At 43.7% G+C, this 15,466-nt stretch overlaps 1 protein-coding gene across 3 annotated transcripts in view; it reads left to right on the top strand.

The window, feature by feature from the left end:
* Positions 1-15,466, top strand: part of NTRK3 (neurotrophic receptor tyrosine kinase 3) — a 516,845-nt gene that overhangs the window by 342,439 nt on the left and 158,940 nt on the right. The window contains exon 13 of one of the 3 annotated variants that reach the window (XM_044438933.1): positions 14,389-14,810. The exons of the other annotated variants lie outside the window; for them this stretch is intronic. Coding sequence (XP_044294868.1) covers positions 14,389-14,510 — 122 coding nt within the window. The 3' untranslated portion in view covers positions 14,511-14,810. Of the gene's footprint in view, positions 1-14,388; positions 14,811-15,466 lie in introns of those variants that run through there. 3 annotated transcript variants of the gene reach the window in all.

The following is a 15,466-nucleotide window of genomic DNA, read 5'->3' on the forward strand; positions in this document are numbered from 1 at the left end:
AATGCGGATCCTTTGTTTGCTGTTGTGCCTTCATCCTGTCTGATCTTTCCTACCTAGTCCTGCTATATCTACTGCATCTCGCTGCGTCCCCTGCCTTGTCGTGTTGCTCAGCAATACAGGTTTGCTATTTTGCTGCTAACCATTCCTGCTCCAGGGTCCTGCCTTTCCATGTTACCTTGCTGTCGCACCTGTGTCTTGCCTGACCTAAATCTCACCTCATCTGTGTATTCTGCCTCATTGCATTGCTGCAGTAACAGAGGCTTCCCGCAAGCTGTGGCTCAACTCTTGCAACTTGCCCGACCCTTGGTGCATCTGCATCTTGTAGTCTCATGCATCTTGCCTTGCCATGCATCCTGCCCTGCTGTCTCTCCTGCCCTGCTATACTGTCCAAGGTATGCACACCTCTGTCTGTCCTCCTGCCCTTGACCTGGGCTTGTTCCAGACCACATCTTTGCTCTGTCCTCATGCATCCTTCTGGTTCCTGACCTCAGCTTGTACCATCACTATGGTTTGGACTTGCCATTCCATCCTGCTTTTGCACTCTGTCTTTCCTGAACTTCTCTTGTCCTGGTGCCTCCCTTGCTCTTGTCTCATTTCGTTTCTGGCGGCCCACATCCCAGCCATGAACATGGATAAAAACCTTGAAGGACTGGCCCTGTGGTACCCCATTCATTATCATTCCCCAGCATATATTATTATTTTGTTTGCATATTTTCTTGCTTAGTGTAAAATTCTGAGGAATGTGCATTTTAAATAACCAAATTTCAGTTTGCATATGGGTTAAAAACTGTGACATCGGGTAAGTTTACATTAAACTGTGAACTGAAATCCCTGTGTAAGAGAGAAAAAGAGATGCTGTTGTACAAGGTAGCAACCCTGATTTGGAGCACCTCTTTTGGTACCACCTCAGTGACAATATTCTTCTGGAGAACAGAGTTCCTTACTCATTCCAGCATGTTTGTTGCCATACTCAGTCAAGTGAAGTAATGGAGATGTGTCAGCACATACTTTGCAGCATATAGAACATGACTTTGTGCCCCTTTGTGTCATTTCCACTAAGCTCCCCACCTCTTGCCTGTCCACAAAGTCTTCAGTAGCAGATCTGACAGAAGTTTTCCCCTTCAGCAGCTGAAGTAGGTGTAACAGACACAGTCCCATTCTGGCAGAGCTAGCCTGACCCTGCATTGATCTATACTCTGGTGACCTGCAGGCTAGACAAGTAGTTGAGAATGGATATTGAGATCAGGCCTGAAACTGGAGGGTAGGTGAGAGGTTAGGGTTAGGGTTGGGCCAATTTACATACACGGCAGCTGTTAAAGAGGAAGGGGGAAAGTTCCCCCAACACATGACTGATCTCTTTGGAAACACATGTTGGAGTGTTGCTGCGCACCTTTAAGGTCCTTGAAAAAACCCCTTGGGCTCAGGATGCTCTGTGTCAGCCTGTCCTCTTGCTAGTATCTTTGCCAACTGTTCTCCAGGGCCACCACATGAATGTTGTAGGTGGCAATTAGAGGCAGAGCCTTCTCTGTGCTCACAGCCTGTTGTGCAGTGCCCTTGCGTGTGTGTGTGTGTGGGGGGGGGGGGGGTGCAACTTGCATTCACTGCCAAGAACTCCCCTTTTTATTTCCCCAAGCTTTTTGACAATATTGTTTAATACCTAGTCATGTTTCATTTTCTTATACTTTTAGCAACTGTTCTGCATTTGTTTTCATTAATATTTTAAGAATTTTGTTGTTTTTCTTGCTTTGTTTTTCATTTATCTGAATAGGCATTCTTTTTAAAGAGTGGGTTTGAATGCATTAATATATAGGCATGTGTTTTGACAATAATCTGGGAAGACACTGAAATTGGGTACAAAAGTTTTTTTTTCCATTCAGAGCCAAAGCAGGGCAAACTGTCCTCACTCCTGTTTGGCTTTATGATGGCATCATTCCACCAAATGGAATTGCTTGTGCAGTGCTGTGATTTCAGTCAACTGGCTAAATGAACTTTGGATGGCTAGATAACATAACCAACAGAAAGAATTCAAGGGCAGAGGGGAATGCTGCAGGATGGGGGCCAAGTGGAAAAGTGAATGGCTGAGAAAAGGGCAGCTATTTCCAAGAGACATATGTGGGTGCTCGCCCCCCAACCCTTTTTGCACCAGATGTTTAGCCATGAACTATTCAGTTCAGTTCTAACATATAATGTCTATTTGTCAATCAAGCATTAGCTTGGGGTGATATTTTACAGGGTCTCAAACTCGCGGCCCGCGGGCCAATTGCCGGGATGGGCGGGGCATGGGGGAGGGGCTCTGCGGCCTTCAAAGCACCAGCGGCACCCGGGCCGGCCTCCGCATGAGCGGCCCCCACCACCACAGTGGTGGAATACTTGATGCAGCCCAGCCTCATGCAGACTCTACTTCCAGCGGCCCCCAGGTAAGTTGAGTTTGAGTCCCCTGTTTTACAGGAAAGACATGTGTCAAGGCCATGGAATGATACACTTCTACTTATTAGCAATTGGACAGTAGACTAAAGCTTTAGAACCACAGATGTACAACTTTCTTACAAAGCTTTTTTTTAAAAGCTGATTAATATAGCTTAAGAAAAGAAAGACAGATGATACAAACTGGCCTGACAGTTCCTTTGTTAATTGCAAGAGGATAGAGCCAACAGCAAGCCTAATGACAAACATGGAGAAGGGAAAGAAATAACTGTTATGCAGTGGTTGGGGTGTTCCACCAGGACTCTGGAGTACTGGGTTCTGGCCCTTGCTCAGTCATGAACCTCACTGAGTCATGTCAGGTCTTTCACTAGCTCTCACGAGGTTGTTTGGAACATAAGGGTTAGGAAGAAAGGGGAGAGGAAGGAGGCAATGGAAGCCATCTTGGATTCATTGGAGGGAAAAAGGCAGGGGGTGTGCATGTATGAATGCAGAGGCATATCAGCAGAATACCATCCACCCTAGACAAATCAAGAATGTTTTGAGTGCATCATAGTGGCTGGAGTGTTGGACTTGCAGGGTGGAAAACAAAGAGGATACTCATGTCATAATGCAATAATAAAAAATAAGTAAAATTAGCCCCAGACAGATAAGCAAATCCTATCTCAGTTGCAAAGGGGACAGCATGGTTATCTTTCTGGGAGAAGAACAGAACTAAGTCAAAGAAACTGGAAATCATATGTGACTTCTAGGATGAAGAAAAGTTCTCTTCAGAGGGATTATTTACTAACAGGCGTGCTCTTGGCATCAGAGCAGCAGGGTTTGTTATAATGTGAGGGCATGAGAACAACAATTATTATTATTTCTGTATTGCCCAATTGCCAAAGCTCTGTGGGTGGATCACAACAATTCATAAAGAGCCGAAAGAACAAATCCAAGTCATAACGTAGCACATACAATTTCAATATGCAGCTGCTAAAAAGGCTTCCGACATGAATACCCTCATCAGATTCCAACCATTGAAAGCTTGACAGTAGAGGGCAGTTTTAACCACAACACTGTTGTCAGGCAGGACTTGGAGGGGAGATGATACCATGCTTGAGAAGCTCCCACTGAGAAGCTCCACTTCCTTGTTGCCACTTTCCAAGCCTCACTCAAAAGTGGCACTTGGAGGAGGTCTGGGGAAGCATCCTGTGCGAGAATGTAAAGGTTAAAACCATCACCTTGTGTTGGACTCAGAAGCATACAGACAACCAATGCAAGTGGGCCAGATTTGTCTTCATATGTCCAGACCTTCGGGTACTGGTCATTACTCTAGTTGCTATATGCCGCTCAAGCTGTAGCTGCTGAACAGACTGCTGAGGCAGCCCTGGGCAGAGTCCATTGCAGTAATCTAACTTGGTGGTTACGGGTGCATAGATCTATGTAACCAGGTTGGCCCTCCCTGAAGCTGGTAGAAGGAGCACCGTACCACACTAATAAAGATTCTCTGGGGGCCCCCAAAGTATGAACAAAGCAAAATTTGCTCAAGCCACTCCAGCAACCTTTTCTCCAAACTAGAGAACTAGAGGGAAAAGATGGGTCTCCCTACACATAGTGTAAATATAATTTTTAAAAGAGACGGGGAAGGGAAAGGAGCAGTGCAGAGAAGTCGGAAGTGTGGTAGTGCTGACCAGGTAAGGGCTGAGAGACAATGAGCATTGTCACTGGACTTTTTTAATCACACGGACCCTGAGTTCTTATGGCATTTCAGGCTGAGGGTTCTTTACATGCTGCATGATGTAGCTTTGGTTGTTCAAGTCATCTGGGGGTCTACTTTGTGCAGCAGTAGTGGCAATGCTTAAGATTTGGAATTTTCCTTTGCTAGGAATTCCTAATTCAGTAGGTAGGCTGAATAGCTGTATTTTAGAGGCTTGGGGCCAGGACTGGGCAGGAGGAAAGCATCTGCACAGGACTTGGGTCCCACGCCATGACAGATGAATGCAGTTAATGGGTCAGTGGGTGCAAACTGCAACTCTCTTGTCCTGGCTCACTCAGAGTGTCTGCTTAGACAGACTTCCCCTGGGAAAAGAGTGAGACAGCAGTGCTGAGTTTGCTCATAACCTGCAGGTAAATTTGTACTTGATTTATTTGTACTTGTACTTGGCATAGATGTTCAGGGGAAAAAACACCCACACACTCTCTGAAATGGCTGCCCCTAACCGAAACTCATGTTTATAATAGCCATGACTATGAGCCCTCCATAGCTCCACTTTCTTACATATGTTGACTAGGCATGAGACTTTCTTGCATTTCATCAGAGAAGCTTTTATTTCAGTGTTTAGAAGTCTTTCACAGCTTGGATCTAGTAAAAACAGTGTTTGATCAGCCAAAATGAATTGACAGTGCTTCCTGGACCTTTCATGGCGGGGTAGAAAGATGTGCTCCTCCTGCCCTGTTAAAAGAATGTGTCAAGGTCAAAATGGCTTCTAGGAAACCACTGATTTGGAATCACTGCAATTTGGTTGACCAGTTGCATTCATTATTAATTTCCCTGTGCTGAAATTATTTTCCTTGACTCTATTGAATAATTCTTCCTTTACACCAGGCAGTAAAAGGGGAAATGTCATAAGATTTTTGGATCTGTGCCCCTTCCAGTCTATGAGGCTATATCATTAGCACTTTGGAACTGCTCCATCCCTAAAGAGTTTCCAGAGACAACAAATGCATGATTACAGCTAATAGAGGATGGGTTCGTATTAAATAGGGACAGCAAGCTCCTGATAGGTACACAGGAGACCTCTTCCTAAACATTGTGTGACTCCAACATGGATCCCATGGCATTAATGTGGAAATTTCAGAGGAATTATGCTGGCTTGTTGGTGACCTCCTTCCCCCACACTCCTTTTCAATTCCCCACCCCCACTCCAGTGCATTTAAGCAAATGTATTGGCCAAGCAGAGTGATAGGACAGGTTCAAACATGCACTTATTCCTAGCTGTGTGAGCATCTAGTGATGACTCTCATGTCTGAATGAGCAATATCAAGTCTAGCGCCACCAGGCAGAACTTTCATGCTATCAATTTTTAATTAGTTATTTTACTTTATTTTTATTGTTGCATATTTATTGCACCTGTGATCCTAGGTGGCTTGCGTGCTGCCCTCCCTCTCTATTTTATACTCACAACAATCCGGTAAGTCAGGTTATCATGAGAGGCCATGAGAAGCTGAGAGTTACTCATTAAATATGAGACACTCTCTAGCTGAAGCTGTCAGGTTATGTATGAATACAGACACATACAGCACAATTAGATATAAATTCATTAAAAGCATGTAAAACTAGCAACAGTAAATTAAAGTTGCTTTAACAGAGAGGGACAAACAAGAAAAAACCTCAAACATGGAAAAGCATGGTTTTAAAAAACAGTTTTAAACATACCATCAGAAAGAAACTAATTTGCTGTTATTGTATTTAAGCATTGGGAGAATAGAGAGGTCTTTGCCTGGTGCTGAAAAGTCAGTTGAGTAGGTGCCAGGTGGACCTCTCCAGGGAAGGTTCTTCACAATTTGTGAGCTATCACAGAGAAGTCCTACTCTTATGTATAGCCATCCTCTGGATCTCAGTTTGTGGGGGCACTTGGAACACTGGTTTCAATGATGAACCCATGACAGGAACTTGTGCTTCAAATGCCATGTCGCAAGCCATGAAACACCAACACTTGGAACTGGGCCCGGGAATGGTTGAGAGCCCAGCAGTTGCCCACAAAAGCTATTTTTTCATGCCAGGCTTGCTGAACATGCAGAACAGACCTGTGATTGTTGGATTTGAAGTCCTCATTGCTGCTGTTTCACAGGGAGATGCAAAATAAAGTGAATAAAGCAGTGGTGGTCTGAAGTGAACGCCTCGCCATGTCAGCTACAGGGCTGGAAATGCTCAGGATAGGCTCCACTTTTGCAATAGGCTTCAGAAGGGCTGGATGAGGCCAGCAGCTCTGTGGAGTTGCTCTTCCCTACTTCCATCAGTTCCATTGCCAGGGCATGGAACATGGGAAGGAAAGGCACAGTAGGTGCCATGTTTTTAGAGCCTTCCTCTTGCAGTGCCTGTGTTACTGGGTTGACTTCCTCTGTACTGCATAGAGGGGAAGGCTGAAAGAGTCAATGCATGGAAAATGTAGGAGGGTTTTCAGGAGGGGGGTTGTTTTTAGACACTATAGCAGGCATTCATGTCAGGCCCTGCCAGAATCCTGATCATAGAATCATAAAATAGTAGAGTTGGAAGGGGCCATGAAGGCCTTTGAGTCCAACCTCCTGCTGTTGCAAGACCAATTCACACCATCCCACTCAGGTGGCTGTCCAGTTTCTTTCTGAATGTCTCTAGTGTGGGAGAGCCCGGCACCTCTCTAGGCAGTTGGTTCCACTGCTGTATTGCTCCGACCGTGAGGAAGCTCTTCCTGATGTCCAGCCTGAATCTGGACTGTCACAGCTTGACTTGATCATTCCGTGTCCTGCACTCCGGCATCCGCAAGAAGAGATCTTGACCTTCCTCTTGGTGACAGCCTTGGAGGTGCTTATAGAGGGATGTCATGTCCCCCCTGCCCCAGATACCAGCATCCATCCTCAGATGCTAGACTTGTCACACAACTGCATTATGCTGCATATGTAGAGCAGACCTAAGAACTTAAAAATCAACAGTGAACTGGCTCTTCATAGGTTGTCTCCATTCCTTGTCCTCCCCCTCCAGGATTTATCTTGTCTCAGGACTGTGCAGATTGAAGGCTCTGAGGTACATTTTTTTAGTGCAGAGATGCCCCAGAGATCATGGACACAATATCACTAGGCACGTGTGTGTGTGTGTCGATGCAGAGGTGGCAAAAAAATTCACTTCAGTGTTGAAATTTAGGCTCCCCGTAGTTGAGAGAAAAACAACTTGAGAATTTCTTTGTAAACTAAATGTGGGATAATCCAAAACTGACCAATTCATCCATCCTGGCCCAGAATTTTGAGCACTTTGTTATTATAAGTCTGAATTTGGATCCCTGTGTTAGTTCTTAATTAGTATCCCCCTACTTTTTCTCTAGCAAAAAGAAGAGAGGCCCTCTTCTGACTTGCTATGCTTATTTTTAACAGCTCCATGGCAGGCAGGTCTATCTATGTCCCGTTATGTGCTGGGAACAGTTTTGCTGAATTAGTTTGGATGGGGCGGATTGGCCAGCATTTCCTTTTAGTTTATTTTCAAGAAACGTTTTCCTACATTTGCAAAATTGTTCCTGTCTGGGTGAGAAAGGACTTGAGATTTGGAAATGTGAGTATGTAGTGCATGCTGGGCAGTCTGACTTAGGAAATGACAAGTGAAAACTATAAAACTATGGGCAGACCGTAGAGCTGAGAACAAAGAAGATGCTTCAGCAGTCAGATGCAGAATTGGTAGATGTCCTCATGCCTCCTTAAATGTAGGTTTTCTTGGAATGGAGAACAGAGTGTGGAAAATACTTGGGGATCATGTAGAGTAGGCAGCAGTGATTGGAAGGAGGTAATATAATGGACGGACACTTAACTAAGTAGAACAAGGTATGGTGAACATACAGCTGTCCATCACACATCAGTATCATTTCACCTGTGCTTCCAGTTTTCCTTCCTCTAGCCTTACCATTTTGTTGGATTTTTCATGATGTGCAGACCACCCTTAACCCCAACCTTGAGGCTTTTGTCTTTGTCAGTAGTCATCAAAGCCTTCCCATTCTCATGCTTGTCCTTTCTTTCATCTCTATGCATTCCACTGGCCCTGCACAGGGCACTGGGTAGAAGGAGTAAGTCTCTTCCTTGCCAAACATGTTTCCACATTTCTTAGTCAAATTTTCAATATGGTTTGGATAGCTTTGGGCCTTCGATGTCTGTCAAATATGGCATAGAAATCCCCTTCCATTCCTTCCTTCTGGCTTGGCTAGCCTGCCAAGATGCCTCCTGATTGAACAAACAAGCAAACATGACCAACAGGTGTCCTTGAAAAAGTTTTACAAATCACGGGGCCAAACCGGATGCACTTTGATCCTTCACCAGATCATCTTACTCTGCATCAGAATAGTACCATCAGGAGCTGCTCTGTGCCCTGAGTGCTAAGGGCTTTATCTCTCTTCCTTGCCTTTTGTGGTCTCTGTCACGAGCACTATGCACTTGCCTTCTGACTTGCTCTCACAATCCTTTCAGAGGCTCTCTGAAGAACTGCATCAGCTGGAAAAAATGACCAGTGTGGTTCATCTGTGAGTCAGGCAACTGTTGTAGGAGGTGCACCCCAGGAGACTGCCTGTGGGGCACTGATTTCCCCCAAGCTGGGTCCAAACCCAGTTGAGAGTCACTCATACCAAACTCCGGATCACAGGAGAAAACATTTTGTTTCACACATGGCAAAAGTCTGTTTATTTCATTTTTATACTGCCCAGTAGCTGAGGCTCTCTGGGAAGTTAACAGAAGTTAAACAAAAGTCACACACAATTTAAAAGAACTAAAGCATAATAGCAATTGCTACTGCAGTTATTCGGCACAAAAGCATAGCAATGGTGCAGAATAAAATGGAACTTGTATAAAAGTTAGAATGTTAAAATGTTGGTAAAATAGAAAGGTCTTTATCTGGCACTGAAAAGAATACAAAGGGGATGCCAGGTGCACCTCTTTGGGGAGGTAAGTTCAAAACTGCAGGGCCACAACCAAAAAGGCCCCCCTCCTGGTAGCCACTCACCTGACGTCTGTTGAAAAGGACTCCTGGAGAAGGACCCCCTGAAGATGACCTCAGAGTCCATGTAGGAGGATTAGGTCTTTGAATTAGGTTCATTTAGGTCTTTGAATTAGGTTCAGTGTAGCTGGAATAGGACTGGTGTAATATGTTCTTGTGAGCCAGTTCCCATTAACAGTCTGACTGCTCTGTTTTGTATCAGTAGAAGTTTCCAGACCATTTTCAAAGGCAGCCCCACTGCTCCCTACAGCCCACTGCAGCAATCCACACAAGAGGCTACCAGAGAATGGATAACTGCAGCTAGTCTCTCTCTGTCCAGATAGGGCCAGAGTTGGAATATCAGCTTAAGCTGACAAAAGGTGCTCAGTGCAACCAAATCAGCTCGTGCCTCAAGTGACAAATCTGGGTCCAGGAGCATTCCCAAACTGTGGACTTTATCCTCTAGAAGGAGTACAAGTCTTATCTGGAACAGGTTAAAGAGCACCCAGTGGGGCTGACAAACCACCCACTAAGAGCACCTCCATCTTGTCCAGATTGAATCTCAGTTTGTTGGCCCTCATCCAATCCATTATATGTTGCTAGCAATGCTATCTTGGTTTCTGATCCATATGAAGGAAAACTGGGTGGCAGGAAAGGGAGCCCTATGAAGACTTTGCATAGAGAAATGTATGAACATTTTCACATGCAGTACTAAAATGACCTTTGAGCATCATACGCTGGTATGAATGTCATATTATATCCATATAAAGAACCCTACTGGACCCAACTGAAGGTCCTTCTAGTCCAGTGCTGAATCTCCAGTGTCAGTCAGACAGGCCATCTCAGAAGCATACAAACATGACACAAAAGTTATAGCCTTCCAGTTGTATATCCCCAGCATATAGTAATCTGAATTGTATTGCCTTTGAATGTTATGGAAATTAATTAGGAATGAACAGATCATCCTTACATTATAGGATGAAGTTAGGATGATCTGAGTTATTTATAAAGCCCTCCTGTCTAATTGCCAACCAACATTTTGAGGTTTTTTTTTAAAGTGCTTAAACATGTAAAAGGTTACAACACCTGTGTTGGCTTAGCTCAGAATATAAGTGAGCGAGAAGCATACAGAATTATACCTGATGTAGAGAAAGCAGGAGACCTTTTTCTCCTCTCCATAATACTAGAATTTGGTGTCACCCCATGTTATTGATTGTGGGGAGATTCAGGACAGAGAAGAAGTACCTCTTAATACTGTGCGAAACACTGTGTGAACACTTAACACTGTGTAAAACTGTGGCCTACACTTCCATTAAATATACTGATGGCCACCGAATTGGATCACTTTCCAAGAGGACTGGGCAAATTCATGGAGGAGAAGGCTGCTTGTCCTGATGACTCTGTTCTACCTCTAGTATAAGAGGCAGTATGTCTGTGTACACCAGTTGCTGGGGAACATGAGCAAGAGGGTGCTGTTGTACTCGTGTCCTCTTGAGGGTCTTCTATGGACAGGTGGCTGGCCACTGTGTGAACAGAATGCTGGGCTAGATAGTCTCTTGATCTGATCCAGCAGGGCTCTTCCCATGTTCTTATGCCTGTTTGTACATACATTCTAAAATATGCATGTGTGTCCTTTCTGGAGCCAATAAGTGCAACATTTGAAGGGGATCTAACCCACTTATTAGATTTGCAAGTGCTCATTACATCAGTCTGCTGAAAAATACAGATGAAAAGAAAACCTTGAGCAGACTGCATTCCAAGAATTTGCCTAATCCCTTGTAAGGCTGCCTAAACTGGAGACCCTAATCATAACCTTTAACAACCTTACTACTACTATCACTAATAATAATTGCTGTTCTAAGCTGCATTTTATGACTATGCTTTGTAGGAAGAAAAACGTCCTCTGTCTGTCCTCACCCTATTGCTAATCAGAATCAGCAAGCTGCCCCCAAATCCTGATAATCCGGGGAAGAGAGGGGAAGAGAGCATGAGACAGCAAGGATCAGTCACAGCCCTTTAAGAAATATAAACTGTACAAAACTGTTACAGATTCAGGGAGTACAAAAGCTTACTGGAGTCTCAAATGTGAAAAAGATCTAAGAATAACTAGGAAGATCCTGCAGTTCCTGATCATGGAGGCATCTTAATTATTCCATTAAAAAGTGTTGATATTATTTGGATGAGTCTCTTCAACACTGAGTGCGATGTAGAACCCCACTCCAGCCCCACCAACAGTTCCTCTTCCTAAGAAGCAAGCCCAGACATGACCATCAAATAGGTTTGAACCCATTGTGGATCCAGCTTGCTTGTTCTCTCAGGGTTTGGTAGAGTATGCCATGAGAGCCTGCTAAAGCTTTTTCAACTGGTGAGAAATTCGGAACCCCTTTCCCCTTGCCTAATGAGTGCTTTCTCATGTTTTGTTCAAGGAAGGTGTTTCCCCTGTTTATCTAAAGTAGACTTTGAGACAGTGAAAAGATGAAACATCTTTCACATTCTGGGAACCCTTTTAACATTTCAAAGAGAAAGAAAGAATGGATCTGTACTATGGAAGAAGGTGATCTATGGACTGCTGGGGACATCCCCCGTCAGAAACATTCTTGAAACATGCATTGGACGATTTTGTTAACATTATCGATTTAGGTGAACACTTTAAATTTGTGCATTTTTATGGCCTTTTCATGTTGCTTCCCCATTACTAGAGCATTCGTAATGCCTATGTTCACTGCACATGATCAGCATTGGAGTCAGCTTGCCCAAGGTTAGCCATCAAATAGCAGCAGTGGGAGCAGTTAATCTCAGGAAAGGGAATGAATGTGATATACACCAGATATATTATTATTGTGTATCATGCTGTGGGCCTTCCAGACCTTTTAGCCTAGAATGCTCATCAGCCCTAGAGAGAAGAGCTTTGGGAAAATTTAAATATGCAACATCAGCCTTCCTAGATCTCATGACCTCCAGATGTGTCGGACTTCAGTTCCCATCACTCCCAGAAACTGGCTGTGTTGTTTGTGAATGAAAGAAGCTGCAGCCCAACACATCTGAAGAGCACTGGGCTGAGGAACATGGTTTTATGTAATTTTCATAGGCCATGAAATGTTGTGCTCATTCAGTCTCCAAGGAAAGTACACGAGCAACAATATAAAGGTATGGTGATGCTTCTGTTTTCTTTTAAATGTGAAACACTTTTAAATGTTCCCAAGCAGTTCAAACCCATTAACAGATAGCACCCCTGTAAGGTAGACAGCATTAACATGCATTTAGTTTAGACTTTTTATCCCAATTAAAGGCAATTCTGACAATTAAGAATTACGCAGTATGAAACACATTAAAAGCACATTAGCAGATATCTAATTTAAGATCCAGGAAGAGGAATGAAATCAATCATAGAATGAATCTTGTCACACTAAAAAAGGGGGTTCAAAGACCTGCTAAAAATAGGAAGAAAGAAGGGCTTGTTCCCTATTACAGAATCTGCCATGTGATTCAATCTTCAGTCTTACCTAAGGGACCAAGGATCTAGTTAATAGGTGAGATATTAAAATACAAGGGAAAGTGTTCAGGAAGAGGAGACAAGGTGCAGAAGTGTTGCTTCAGCACCAGCTAGGCCCCAGTTGAGTAACTTTCCACCCAGCAATGCTGCCTTACTCTTTTCTGCCTTGTCATCTGAACCCTGAGCTTGGTTCAATGGCAAATCTTGGCTCAAAGATACATCAGCCTCTTGCTTTGCCATTGGGCAAAGTTCCTCCAGGTCTATGCTTCCACAGGCATTTGACTTCTGCTGCTTGGGTTGCCTCTAGTAAATTTGGAATGCGGAAGGAGATGTGGGCTGAAAACAGACAAGTTGCATGGCTTCTTCTGAAATTCCTCAAGCTATCCATCTTCCAGGGTGATGCCCTCTGGAGGCTTTTCAGTGTCCTCTGACTCCCCTTGAACTCTGTAAGTAGTAGGGCCAGCAGCAGGGTTCTCCTCTTTAGTTTTAGGCTGCACATGATAGGAAGATGCTGGCACATGACCTAGTGAGTTTTCTCAGGGAGAAAGTTCCATGAGTGTGGCATAGTGGTTAGAGTGTTGAACTAGGGAGAGATGAGATCTGAGTTCTAGCCCCCACTCAGCCATAAAGTTCACTGGGTGACTTTGTGCCAGTAATAGACACTCAGTCTAATCTATCGTACCAGGTTATTATTCTGTGGATAAAATGGGAGAAGGAGAACCTTGAAGGCCATCTTGGGTGGGGTATTAAATGTAATGAGGGAAATGTGTTGCTAACACTGAAAAGGCCCTGTCCTTGGCATGCACCAATCAGAACTTGACTAATAAGAATGTAAGAATAGAAAAACAGTCATAATGGATTGGCCCAAAGGACTATCAGTATCATCATTCTGTTCCCATAATGGCTGTCTAGCTTCCTATGAGAACTGAGCAACTGGTATAGACATGTTGCTTCTTATACTGGCGATAACTTCTAACCATCATAACTAGTAGTCATTGACAGACTTCTCCATCAACTTGTCTAAATCCCTTCAAAAACCATCCAAGTAAACTATGCCTGCTATCCATTACAGGTTTCTAATTCAATAATAGCCACTTTGATTCACTCCAAAGACAGCTCATTGAAAGTTGTGGTCTAAAGCAGCTTTCTTTAACTAGGTGTCAACCAGGTATTTTAGATTTCAGTGCCCATCAGCCCCAGCCAGCATGGCCCATGGTCAGGTAGGCTGAGCTGTAGTCTGCCACAGCTGGAGAGTGCCAAGTGAAGGGAAGACTGATCTAAATGCAGCCACCCTGAGATCCTGATTCTGCTGAAGGTCTATGTCAGAAATAGCATATATGCATGTATAAATCAACCAACCAACAGAACAGAAAGGTGTTGCTGAAGCTAAGCAAGCTGGGTCACTAAGTACCTAGATAGGAAACTGCCTGGGAAACCTTATGTAGAACATCTGGAGTTCCATGCTGGAAGGAAGCTGGTTTCTAAATAAAACAGCAAATGTTGTGATCCACAATGCAAGTTTTTATTTTCACTTGATAGAAACAAAAAGGTACAATTTACAAGCCAGCGTGAATATAACTCAAGTGTAGTCAGTCTTCTGGCTTAATCCCTTTCAGTTACTTTTTAAAAATACTTATGTATAGATATATGTCACTATCTCTCTGTTCTCTTCAAGTTTGAATCTTTGTTTTGTGAAGTTACTTTATTTTCCCTATTTTTTTTCCTTTTCCCCCTCTCTTCTGTTATTTTTTCCCCTTCTTTGTCCTCTACCCCCTTCCCCCTGCTTTAGGTTTCAGAGAAATTATGTTGAATCCAATAACCCTTCCTGGACATTCTAATCCCCTTAACCATCATGGCATTTATGTTGAGGATGTCAGTGTTTATTTCAGCAAAGGACGTCATGGCTTTTAAAACAAAAACAAAAACGACAGTGCAAAAAAAATAAAAAAGTTGAAAGACAAAAAAAATATTAAACTCAAAAACCTCCTTGAAAGGTTACTTGTTCTCATGTCAAGTTTGCTGGCTGTGCCATTTGAGAGTCATGGCACACAGTGGGAGAATGTGGCGTGTCTACAGATCAAAGCCTTGTGGGACCGGACCTCGGTTTCCACCATGCTGAAAAAAAAAAAACCAAGGGGTATATATTTTTTTTTCCTGTCACCAGATCACAGGGTTGTTCTCCTCTGTTGGTCACTGTGTTATTTTCTTCCATTGGTCATGGTGTTCCTGCAAGGCACAACAAGAGAAAAGCAGAGCAACAGATTTTGTTTTTGAGAGAAAAAGAAAGAAGGAAAGAAGGAAAGAAGGAAAGAAGGAAAGAAAGACAGAAAGAGAAAGAGAAAGAGAAAGAGAAAGAGAAAGAGAAAGAGAAAGAGAAAGAAAGAAAGAAAGAAAGAAAGAAAGAAAGAAAGAAAGAAAGAAAGAGCAAGCAAGCCAGACAGACAGACAGACAGACAGACAGACAGAAAAGGAACCTTAAAGTTGCACTTTGCTTTAAAACAAACAAAGAATCAAACCAACCAATCCAAGCCTGGCAACTTTAGTTGTGGCTCTCCCTGCTTGGAGCCTTTCTGACATCACAGCAGTCTGTTCAGGCCACCTGGTGGCAGTGACATATGGTGGTCGGGTCATGGGAGAAGCCCCACAGCAGCAGGAGATGGGGAGCACCGAAGATGCTTTAACAGAACGAAGACCTCGGTAAGATCAAAGGCAGCTCTCTTCTCCCCACTCCTGTCCCCACCCTTCCATCTGCCTCGTCCCAAGCTGTTGCACAGAAGCAATGTTAAGAGCGCCGATGAGAAAATTTTGCTCTTCTGCCCCAAGGAAAAGATGCCAGTGGCTTTGTTTAAAATGCAAACGTCCTGGGA

This window comes from Varanus komodoensis, unplaced genomic scaffold, assembly GCF_004798865.1.
Source record: "Varanus komodoensis strain SLA01 unplaced genomic scaffold, ASM479886v1 scaffold33, whole genome shotgun sequence".
NCBI lineage: Eukaryota > Metazoa > Chordata > Lepidosauria > Squamata > Varanidae > Varanus > Varanus komodoensis.